The sequence below is a fragment of the Mastigoproctus giganteus genome, chromosome 1 (assembly GCF_048544385.1).
Source record: "Mastigoproctus giganteus isolate SK-2022 chromosome 1, ASM4854438v1, whole genome shotgun sequence".
In the NCBI taxonomy this organism is placed as follows: domain Eukaryota; kingdom Metazoa; phylum Arthropoda; class Arachnida; order Uropygi; family Thelyphonidae; genus Mastigoproctus; species Mastigoproctus giganteus.
In genome coordinates, this window is record NC_143575.1 from 181299721 (window position 1) to 181312539 (window position 12819).

Genomic DNA, 12819 nt, shown 5'->3' on the forward strand with positions numbered 1-12819 from the left:
ACGTGCATATATGCTGTGGTGCCAATTCTATTGTTTCACATAAACATGTACCAATAGCTCCCCTCAGGCAGTCAGTGGCAACGAGCAACAGTGTTCTTAATTCCATTATGACAAGACTACATGATAGCTTTTCATTTCACAATTTAATTTTTGACCCCTTTAAATATGATCAAAAATATATTTGCATCTTGGCTAGAAATCATTGCCAACAGCAGGAGTTCTGTTTGGCAGCATGTTTTGCCCCATTCGGCAAATGATTTCACTGGTTTTGAATCGCCAATTGCTGAACACATCGTGAAGATCGGAAAAGACTTGGGATTTGAAACTTTGGACACTGCCAACGTATGTGACTGCATTGACTCACATGCAAAGACTTGATGATGCAACTCTCCTTGAACTTGACAAGCAGACTGCATATGGAGAAGAGGAAAACAATTCTGAAGTGGATAACACTGAAGTGACACCAAACGAATTTTCAACAGAAGAATTGGAAGTTTTTCGGGAGGTTAACATGGCCTGCAAGGCAATTATGGATGGAGATCCGGATGTTGAAGTAGCATCAAGATATGGCAAATATTACAAGATGGGATTCGATGCTACAAAGACTTGTACACTGAGAAAAAGAAGAGAACTTCAGACTTTATTATTGAAATATCTAAAAGTTTCTCTCATATTGCAAAAAAAAATTTTTGCAATATTTTTTGTTTCAAATCCTTTTGACTATCAAGCACAAATTGTTTATAGATCTTTTATAATTTGTTTATAGACTGTTCCTCTGGTACGCATTCAATTAAAACCCATTATAATTATACCTCAATCACATAACACGAAACAGTTTCAGTACCAATTATCAGTGCTGTGCAGGATATTTGTGGTATATTATTTTTTTAAATTTACAATAAAAATAAATATTTTAAAAAAAATGCTCTGATTTAGCAAAATGTATTTTTAAAAGAACAAAAAAAAGTTAATTGTACTGAAAATTAAAATATCAACCATTAGCCTCTTCTATTAATCAGTTTAAAGAATTGTTAAATGCATGTACAAATAGTTTGTAAATACACAACTCTATACACTTCAATTTTAATTCAATTTTATTTTATTCACTTCAATTTTAAAATCTTTTAAAAATTTATTTCAAACGTGGCACACCAGGAAGCATGCAAAATTGCTATGGACATGTAACTTTCCATCATAAGTGAATACGCCTTCCCTGCTGAATACTAATATATTTGTTATCTTTCAAAAATAACTCATGTAAGACCAATAAAACTGTTGCTAGATCACATGGGAGAGCTTTACAAATAACTTTAACTAGAATCAATTCTCAGCTTTATAGTTCCAGTTCCCATCAGGTTCCCACTAGCATTGTGTTATTAAAAGCAAAATAAATGTTGTGGCACGGAACTGGATAGCTTTACACACACATGACTGTGTAAACAAATTGCAAAAATCATGTCAAGTAAAAAGTGTTTATATTTAGGAAGGTACAGAAAATCTGATTTTTATCTTCAACCAGGTTAGGTTAGCTAACCAATCAACATGGGCTCGTTATTTTCGATAGGAACCTCATAGGTCAAGCCCTACTGCTGCAATGTTAACTAACTTGCCCAATCTCCAGATTTAACAACACCTGACCTGACCTGACCTGAATTTTCTTATGAATGGTACCTAAAGGAGGGGATATAACAATCAAAAAAAATTAACACTTAATGAATTCAGAGATGACAGAAGATCTGAAATCAATGCCATCACTGCATATGAAATATTAAATGCTGTTATGGAAAATGTTATTACACGAGCAAGCCCATATATATTTGTCATAATTAATTTATTTCGTTTAAATTAAAATTTAAGATTATGTTGGCATATAAAAATAGATTTTTTTTCCTTTTATTATTCCAAAAATAAAAAATTTCTACATTAATTTTGGTGAACTCCTGAATCTAAAAATACATGTATATGCACAAATGTACTTCTATAAGTACAAACTACAGTAACTTTTCTACTCTGAAAGTAATATACTCTGCAACCTAAATATCCACTAAATTAGCATACATCCACAATTTACAAGGAGTGATGATTTAATTCGCAGACTGGTGCAAGACTATGTTTACTACACAGACTGTGTGCATGCCAGTACTTTTGAGCTAGCGTTGCGTGAAGAGTTTTTTAGCCACATGTCACAGGCGATTGTTTTGAAGCAAGTATCATGTTGGACATACAGATTGAACAGTGACATGTGATTTGTTATTATGTCAGATGGGGCTTAAATGCATCAGAAACAGTAAAAGAGATGAACGAAGCATATGGTATTGAGTGTCTTGGTAGGACGGCCATATTTAAATATTTGGCACAAGCAATTCAGTGAAGACCGCGAGTCTGTTGCAGATGACTCAAAACCTAGTTAGCTTTCCTCCTCGACAACACCTGAGCAAATCGCAAAAGCCCAGGAAATCTTGGACGAAAACAGGCAAATTACACTTCACGTATTACCTATTAGAATATCCACTTCATATGGTAGTGCTCACAATATTGTGAAAAATCACCTGAAAATGTCACAAATCTGTGCCCACTGGATTCCACACAATTTGACTACAGAACATAAACAGCAAAGAGTAGACTTGTTCAAAGAAATGTTTGATTGTTTTGAAACAGAGTCAAAACTTCTTAAATCAAATAGTAACTTGTGATGAAACTTTTGATTTTTCTTAAGATCCAGAGACAAAACAACTGAGTGAGTGGAAGCATTCCGATTCACCAAGACCTAAGAAATTGAGCTTCTTGTTCGGCTGATAAACAAATGGTTCTTGTGTTTTTTGACATAAAAGGCATTCTTGTTACACATTTTGTGCCTTGTGGAACAACTATAAATAAGGAAGCATACTTATTCATAGTTGTGATCACTGCCATAGATGCAGAGGTTCTGTCATATTCCCCGGACTTAAACCCCGTGTGATTTCTTCCTGTTTCCACGTCTGAAGAAAACTGAAAGGCAAGCATTTTGCATCCAACAGTGATGCACGTAGAGCCACAACAGAAGCACTTCAGTCTTTTGGAAAAAAAAATGGCTTACAAGAAGCATTTAATGCAGAGGTTCCCAAACTTTCTCGGTTCACAGTGCCCTTAGTGGCCCAGTAATTTTTTCACGCCACCCCTAGGCCAAAAGAAATACCTAACACAGTGGTTTTTGACCTTTTAATATATACCTATATAATAATTTTATTCTTTATATAGAGGTACTAAACCAAGATCAATTATAGATCACCACAAAATTAAAAAGATACAGTACAATGGATACTGTACACCTTTTTAGAATGAAATAAATGTATAAATTTTAAAAAATAATAATAATAACTTTAAGTAACTTAAACTGAAATTACATGGCACCCCAGTTGAAAACCACTGATTTAATGCATGGTGAAAGTGTGTAAAGTTCAAGAAAGAGTATTTCAAGGAGAAATCCACAGAAAATTCAGATGATGACAATTAAGATCTTGCACCACAAATTAAATGATCATCCCTCATAATTAAAAGAAAAAATGATAGCTCAATGTAATACTAAAATTCCAGTAACATGTCTGAAACATATTCAGACACAACAGATAGAATTCTGGTAGTAAAAACTGAACTTTTCCAAGTTCAATAAAACACTTTTCAGAGAGGGGGGGAAGAAAAAAAAAATCTATATTATAAAATACAAGTTTTTCTCTTTAGAGTATTTGCTTCTGGATATAATACTACTGTGTAAATACTTCTAAATCCACAAATGTTTAACTCTGAAAGACTGTCACACATTGTTTCCCCCCCTTTGATAAGTAAAAATATTATAATAATCAGAGTTATAATAAAAATAAGTGACTATGCTGCTCAAATTCTTTGCTGAAGTCAGGGCAATACCAAATGCCAAGTAAATTGCACACTTTTTTCTTGAATTACTGTTGCCAGTCAAAGATAATAACACACAATACACACATAATAGAACATATCTATAACAGATTATATATGCCTTTAAATAAACATTTTTCACAGCTGGAAGAAATCTGACAAGTATCCTACAAGCCTCTTCTGGACAGTTCTTTTACCTTATATGTTCATTTCAACTCTCAGAACAGCATATACAATAGTATTTAGTTGCAAAAACATTTTCAAGAATAGTAAAAGGGTGTGGGAGGAAAGGTTGACAAATTTTGGCTATAAAAAAAATAATCTCCTTATCAGAAGACCGATAATAGTAAGACTTAAAATCCAAATAAGGGACGTAGACAGCATGCTGGATGATGATGACTCATTTACAGGGCTGCTTACTGAGTGATATTCTGAGCTCTGAGAAATTTCAGTTTCTTGTACATTCACATGCCTCTGTCTCATATCTGACTTATGCAGTCTCTCATCACAGTCACCAGATGACGCAACAGTATCCTTTTGGGATGAATCTGGCATACTTGAAGATAACGATGTACCGGTCAAAGAACTGCAAGAAGGTGGAGAGTCCAATTCCACTGAAGATTTGAAGGCACCAAATGAGCTTGAGTTTGATGATGGGATTCCATTTGTAAAATTTGGTCTTTCTATTTCCCCCTGGTTCATTAGAGAAAACTGTTAATTTTTCTATATTATTTTATTTAAAAATACTGTGCAAATATTCATTTTCATAAAATACTTAATTTACGAATAAGAATATAAGCTTTACACTATCTGTAAATTACTTTAATCATATGGATAACTATAAAACAATGTCATGAAGCTGTAGGCCAGTGTTTGGTCATGCAGAAAATAGTTATAATACTTAAAAGCTCATTTTAACACAATCGCTGTGGCTAGTACGTGTATGAATCAAATAAAACCAAATTAATTTGACTTGATGCATATATGCCTTCATTCTTAATAAAAAAATGCTGTAAAAGGAAAAACACATGAAATTAACAACTGTTCAAGTTCAAGGTCTTCAAATTTATTTCTCATAAAGTACACAAGGACCAGAGGTGATATTTGCCTCGCTCTTCATTGCAAGTCTCCTAGAAGCTGCACACATTTTTCACACCTGTTCTTCCAAGCTGTGACGGCTGCAGCAAAGCTTTCTTTAAAGGTATGTTTGGCTGGTAAATGGTAGAAGCAGCTGCTTGTCATCTAGGAAATTTTCTGCTACAAAGAGCAACCTTCATTGGGAACAATCAAAAGTCACTAGGTGCAAGGTCAAGCAAAGTATGAAGGATGTGGGATAACCTCAACATTTCCTTTAAATAAAAATTTTGCACATTTCCAAAATAATGAATGGGGGTGAAGCGTTGTCTTAGAGGAAACAAATGTGATACGGTCCGTGTAGATGTTTTTTCTGAAGTGCTGGTACTTTCTCTTCAGATCTTCATACGAGTTTCCTGTCACCACAGTGCCCTTGTTACACAATGTGTAAGGATTATTCCATCAACATCCCAGAAAACAGCAACCATTTTCTCTGAACTTGCAGCAACACAGAACTTTGGGTGGTGGCAAATCAGCAGTGAATCATTGGGCAGACTGAAGTTTCATTTCTGGATTGAAGTGTGAAACCTACGTTTCATCCATTGATAGAGGAAAAGAAAGATCCATTCACTGCAACACACACAAGTTGACAGGATTGTTTTTTGTTCCTAGGAAAGATGCCTTGGAACCCATCAAGCTGACATCTTGCTCATTTTGAGATCTTCAAGGAGCATGGGGATCCTCAAAGGAGATCAACATTGTAGCCTCAGAATGACTGGCTTAACATCTTGGTTATGTTCTCCTTTCTTGCAGAGCTCCCATCCTTCACGAAACTTACATATCCAGCTACAAACATTTTTCACATCCATAAAGCCTACAGGACGTTTCTGACATTTGCCAATGGATTTCAATTGTAATTTTCCTGGTAAGATACAAAAATTGGATGACATGTCCTTGATGAGCGAAGAATGCCATTTTAAGTATTATAAACATGGTATACCATTTGGGGTGGTGCGATCAATGTGATGTACTGCATTATGCTGCCATCCTTTGAAAACTTTAAAAACTAACTGGCAGTTGGACTAAAATCAGTCTCAAGCATATACTTTTGGTTATTTTGTGAGAAATAAATTTGGAGATCTTGTAACTTGAATGCACTGCATACTGACTAAATCATTCACTATTTGCAACTATTTGAAACCCTTGTTTTGTTCACTCTCTCTCTCTCCCTCCCTCCAATCATGTACCATAAAGATTTGGTATACAATTTTCTTTGCTTGTGCTGAGGTTAGATTATACATATGAAATAATTTTGAATTTCATTAAATATTTTTGATAATTTTTAAAAGGGAGGGATTTTGCTTTAGTAAAGGTGACCACAGCTGTGTTAGACAGTTTTTCAATTTGTTTTCACTGGGACTAACTGCAAAATCTAAATTGGTGGCATTCAGGGATGTAATCATAGAAGCTTTTAATACCAACCGAGATACTGCTCAAGGTTTAGACCTAAATGGATATCACAAACTGATGAGACTAGTGGCAAAAAAGAAAAATGAAAAACGATTGTAAATTAGCAGGGGATATGGAATCCTACAGAAAATACAAACTAGTCTGAAATCAGATCACAAGAAGAATGCAAAAAAATCTTTGCTTATGGTAAGAATTTAGTTACAAAAACATAAGTATCAAGAAATCATAAGTTTTTGAAGACTTTGGCCATTTTATTGAATTAACTGTCATATTAAATCGTACTCTATAAGTAGCTTTATAATCCTAGTCACTCTCGTTATTTTATATTTTAAATTTAGCTAGCGATCTTGTAGATTACTACTTCACATAAGTAAAACCACTGTTTTGTTTGAATCTTGTTGCCATTGTTATAGTATAGAGTGAGTGGTATGGGAATTCAAATTTTTAATTGTGGTATATAGGTAGCTCTAAAGTTTGAATCAATTAGGTCAGCATTAGTTGGATAATTTTGTTATATATTAAAATTATTGCTTGGGAGAGATTCACAGACTAAAAGATAACAGTAGCCGCAGGCAGAGGAGAAAGTGATTCTTGCACTGCTCTATTGGAATGAGCAGCAGCCTAGAGAGCAAGTTCCTGGGGATTTCAAGAGCTGCTGGGAGTCATCATGAAACAAGTAAATACGTGGGCTGTGTTAGGGTAACTAATAGTAAGAACAGGTATATATACTTGCATATACAGTAATGCTAGAAGTACAGTAAATAAATTGGATAAATTTGAAGTGCTTATCAAGACATCAAAGGCAGATATTGCAGGGATATCAGAGACATGGTGTCACACAGATATAAGCAGTACAGGTCACTGTTGAAAAAAAAACCTTGAATTAGGGTTGAATTTGAAAGTGTCTGCAATTCTGACTAGACACGATAGGAGGGAGTGTATGATTAGAGCCTTGTCGATCAATTCGGCCCTGGAAAGATTGTGCAAGGCTCAAGGGGTAGAATTTTCTGCCTCGTCTGTACTTGTTAACAGGAGAGACTGCTTCTACAGGGATGGGATACACTTAAATAGAAAGGGTGCAAGAATATTTGCTGATGCTATCGAGGCAGTGTTAGGTGGGTCTGAAAACTGTTAGCTTGGAGGGGGGATACCAGGACTAATAGATTAACAGTAGCCACTGGCAGAGGTGAAAGTAATTCTTGCACTGCTTCTATTGGAATCAGCAGAAGCCTGGAAAACAAGATGCAGGATGTTTCAGAGAGTGCTGGGAGTCACTGCGGTACAAGTAAACACGTGGGTTGTGTTAGGGTAGCTAAGAATAGGAACGGGTGCATGTATACTTGCGTGTACACCAATGCTAGCAGATTGGTAAATAAATTTAATGAATTTGAGGTATTGCTCAAAGCATCAAAGGCGGATATTGTTGGGATATCAGAGACGTGGTGTTACACAGATATAAGGAATGCAGAACTGGAATTTGGGGAGTACACGTCTACAGAAAGGATAGACAGGATAGGAAGGGAGGAGGGGTTAAGCTATTAGTTAAGAAACACAAAATCCAAGGAAGTGAAGCCAGTCGACATCGCTGGACAGTGCAGTGTTGAGTCAGTTTGGTGTGACATAAGCATTGGGAGATCAAAATTGAGAGTAGGAGTGTGCTATAGGCCTAATGACTCTGATGAGTATAATAAGAAAATGTACAGGGAAATAGAGTGGGCCAGTAAATCAGAGAGTCTTATAATGGGGGGGGGGGATTTTAATTTCCCAGATATTGACTGGAATTTGTGGATTAGTCACACACACTAGCAAGGCTTTTGTGGATTTATTGGATGATTGTTTTCTACATCAGCATGTTCGGGAGGCAACTAGAGGGAGTAATATACTTGATTTGATTATCAGTAGTGATTCTTCATGCATTAAGAATTTGCAGATAGAGGGGCCACTAGGTGGCAGTGATCACAGTGTGCTGAAGTGGGATTTACTCAAAGAGGTAACTACCATCAGAGGTGAAGGGAAGGGTTATTGCTTTTGTAAAGGTGACTACGATGGTCTGAGGCAATATTTAAATTCTATAGAGTGGGACCAAATGATGATGTTACCAACAGCAAATTCAAAATGGGAAGCATTCAAAGAACTTATCTTGGAAGTTACTAGGCTTTACATACCAACTAAGGAATATTGTTCAAGGTCATCCGACATCCATTTAGGCCTAAATGGATGTCAGATGAACTAATGAGACACATGGCAGAGAAAAAAAATGCATGGAATATATATAAATTAACATGTGACACAGAAGCCTATGATAGATATAAGCTGGTCTGTAACAAAGTCACAAAGGCAGTTAGGCAGGCAAAGGCAGATTATGAGAAATCTTTGGCAAAGAATGCAAAGAAAAACAGCAAAGAGTTCTTTTGTAAACTCTAGAAGGAAGGGGATGAATCAGATTGGTCCACTTGATATCGATGGTTCAACTGTTGATGATCCTGCTCAGGTAGCTAACAAACTAAATGAATATTTTGCATCGATATTCACACATGAGGAGTTATTTAGCGAGGGGAAAGCCAGAGGTGTATTCAAATCTGGCAGTAAGCTAGATAATCTTGTAATAACTGAGAGTAAAGTGGAGGAGAAATTGTTGAAGATAAACATAAAAAAGGCACCTGTGGTGGATGGGATCTATCCAGTTATATTAAAGGGGGCAGCAAAGGAAGTAAGCAAACCCTGAGCCATAATTATGAGAGATTCATTGGACTCAGGGGAGGTACCTATAGACTGGAGATGTGCAAATGTGACCCCAATTCACAAAGGAGGATCAAAGGCTGACACAAGTAATTATAGACCTGTGAGTTTAACTTCTGTTCCACGAAAATTAATGGAGGCACTGGTTAAAGCACTGTAGGATCATCTAGACAAGACTTCAGTTATAGCTCGGACACAGCATGGTTTTGGTAAGGGGAAGTCTTGCCTGACCAAATCTGATTGGATACTATGATGCAGTCACAAAAGAGCTGGATGCAGGGAATAACTTTGATATTATATACTTGGATCTTAGAAAGGCTTTTGATACTGTTGCACATGGAAGACTGCTGCACAAATTGGAGCAGTGTGGCATTGGAGACAAATTGCTGCTATGGATAAAGGGGTGGTTGAGGGGGAGAAGACAAAAAGTGGCAATGGACACTGCTCATCGTGGACTAATGTTATTAGTGGAGTCCCTCAATGTTCGGTGTTGGGTCTATTATTGTTTTCTGTATTTATAAATAATATTGATGATGGTATATCAAGCTTAATGTTCAAGTTTTCAGACGATACAAAGGTTGGCAGGGTTGTTAAGGACACTACTGACACTATGCTGCTGCAACAGGATCTGGAAAGGTTGGGCAGATGGGCTGAGAGGTGGCAAATGAAGTTTAACATTGACAAATGTAAAGTACTATATATGGGAAACAGCAACCCCAGAGCAATGTATCAACTCTGTGGTACTACACTGACAGTGGTAGAGAATGAAAAGGACCTGGGGGTAATTGTGTAGGCAGATATGAAGTTCTCTGAGCAGTGCAGACGGGCTGCAAGAGTAGCTCATGGTGTCTTGTCAATGATATACAGTAATACCCCGAAGTTACGCGATAGGTGGGTCCAATGAAAATTGCTTAAGTCGAATTCGCGTAAGTCGGGGTACAACTTTGCATATAAATACATATAAATTTTGTTTAATTGGGACTAAGGACTAACAAAAACACTAATTTAGAAGAAAAATATTTAATAAAATTGTAGTTCTTTATAAATATTAATACAAAATATGTATTAAAAAATAAATGAGTTACGTAAAAAAGTTATTTCAATGTCAATGGCTTCATAAAATCTAACAAATTCGTCTGACGACACAGCGCCTTCTTTTATTCACGCAGAATTTCTTCGTAGCAAGCTAATAATTTTTTTATTTCTTGCTTTGTAGCTATAACGCATTCTTCGTTGGAGTCTATGTTTTCTAAAATTTTTAAGCCCTTTTCAATTGAGCTGAGACCTTCTGTCAAGCTTGCAATTGTCATGTGCTTTTCTGGTGGAACTGGATCTGAAGTGTCGGATACTTCACTGACGTTTTGCTCACACATCTCTATGAGCTCATTCATTGTCAGCTCCTGACTATGTGAATCCAACAGCTCGTTGACATCATCACCACCATTGACTTCCAAATCTAATTGCCTGGCAAGATTGACAACTTCTTCTATCACATGAGCGACATGATCAGTTTCTGGCGTTGTTTTCGTCTCGTTTTGAAAAAAAATGGACAAAGTTTTTTCCAGAGACTATTAAATGTTTTTTGTGAATTTCATCACAAGATTCTTCAATGATTCTTACGGTATCTAAAAGATTGAATTGTTTCCAAAAGTCTTTAACAGATATCTCACTATTTTGTCTCATAGCTTCATTCAGACATGCAAACGAATGCCTCGTGCAGTAAGCCTTGAATGTGTTGATGACTTCCTGGTCCATCGGTTGAAGCAAGCTGGTTGTGTTTGGAGGCAAAAACACAACTTTCACACGTGGGTCAAAATTAATTAGGGTGGCAGGAGGGTGACCGGGTGCATTGTCAATAAGAAGCATCACTTTAAATGGAATCTGTTTAGACTTGCAATAACGTTCGACTTCGGGTATGAAGTGGTGACCAAACCAGTCCTCAAAAAACGGAAGCTATCACCCAAGCTTTATGATTTGACTTCCAAATCACTGGTAAGCTAATTTTAGATATACACCAAACAAAAAAATCAAGAACCGCGTAACTCCGAGTTCGCGTAAATCGGGGTATTACTGTACAGGAATTTTTCTAGCAGGGATAAGGAGGTGATTATTCCCTTGTATAAGGCAATGGTCAGGCCACAAATTGAGTACTGTATACAGGTCTGGAGGCCTCATTTCAAAAAGGATGTAGAGCTGCTGGAACGAGTACAGAGAAGGGCAACAAGATTAGTGAATGGAACAAAGGGTTGCTCTTACGAAGAAAGGCTTAAGTTTTGCAAATTACAGTGTCTGGAGACTAGACACCAGCGAGGTGATCTGATAGGTGTATAAAGCCTTGAATGGTTTGAGCATGCTCAATGCTGATGGGATTCTTCCTCTTGCTCAGAATAATCACCTGAGAGGGCATAAATTCAAATTGAGGAAAAACAGATGTAGGATAGATGTGTGCAAATTTGCCTTTAGCCAGCAGGTAGTTGGTTGGTGTAACAGACTTCCATCCCTTGTTGTGGAGGTTGATAGCCTAAATAAATTTAAGGCTAAGCTGGACAGGTATTTTGAACAAACGGAGGGGTGAAGTTTTTTTTTTTTTTTGGCTGATGCTGCATAAGCTTGCTTTCTTGCATCATATGCCTCTACTAATGCTAATGCAGAATTAGAATTTGGGGAGTACAATGTGTACAGAAAGAATAGACAGGGTAGGAAGGGAGAATGGGTTATGCTGTTAGTTAAGAAACACACAAAATCTAAGGAAGTGCATCCAGTTGACATGAGTGGACAGTGCAATGTTGAGTCTGTTTGGTGTGACAAACACTGATAAAAGGAAAATTAGAGTAGGAATGTGTTATAGGCCTAATGACTCTGATGAGTACAAAGAACAGTTGTACAGAGAAATAGTGTGCCAGTAAATCAGAATGTCTTGTAATGGGGGATTTTAACTTTCCAGATATTAAGTGGAACTTGTAGATTGGTCACTTGCACACTAGCAAGGCTTTTGTGGATTTATTGGATGATTGTTTTCTATAGCAGAATGTTCGAGAAGCAACCAGAGGGAGTAATACTATCTGATTATCAGCAGTGATTGTTCGCGCACAAAGAATTTGTAGATAAAGGAACCACTAGTGACAACGATCACACTGTATTGATGTCGGATTTACTTAAAAATGTAACTAACATCAAGGGTTTTGGTAAAGGTTACTATAGTGGTCTCAAACAGTTTAATTCTATACAGTGGAATCAACTAATGATGTTACCAACAGTGAATTCTAAATGGGAAGCTATTGTTATTGTTGTTATTTTGGTTTTTAAGGAGCATTAGCAACTAAGGCCATATTGCTCCGGGGATATGCGGTGGTCATTCCCTGACCTTTCTGCATCCTCCGTATTTGGCGGTCATAGGCTCGAACCCCGGTCTAATCAAGAAGCGTGTGCTACGCACTGCCACTCCTGCCCACCTGGCTATGGAGACACCTAAGTGGAAAGCCTTCAGGGGCTTCACATCTTGGAGGCTACTAGGCTTTTCATACCAACTAAGAAATACTGTTCAAGATTTAGGCCTATATGGATGAGGTGAACTAATGAGACTCTTGGCAGAAAAGAAAAATGCATAGGATGCATATAAATTATCAGGTGATTCAGAAGCAGATATAA

The 12819-nt window shown here is 36.8% G+C and overlaps 1 protein-coding gene across 1 annotated transcript in view; it reads right to left on the reverse strand.

Annotated features, from left to right (window-relative positions):
- Nucleotides 1–4143: 4143 nt before the first annotated feature.
- The window catches only part of LOC150091337 (uncharacterized), a 39312-nt gene continuing 30636 nt past the window's right edge, over nt 4144–12819 (reverse strand). The window contains exon 3 of the mRNA XM_090383265.1: nt 4144–4581. Coding sequence (XP_090239391.1) covers nt 4195–4581 — 387 coding nt within the window. The 3' untranslated portion in view covers nt 4144–4194. The remainder of the gene's footprint in view (nt 4582–12819) is intronic.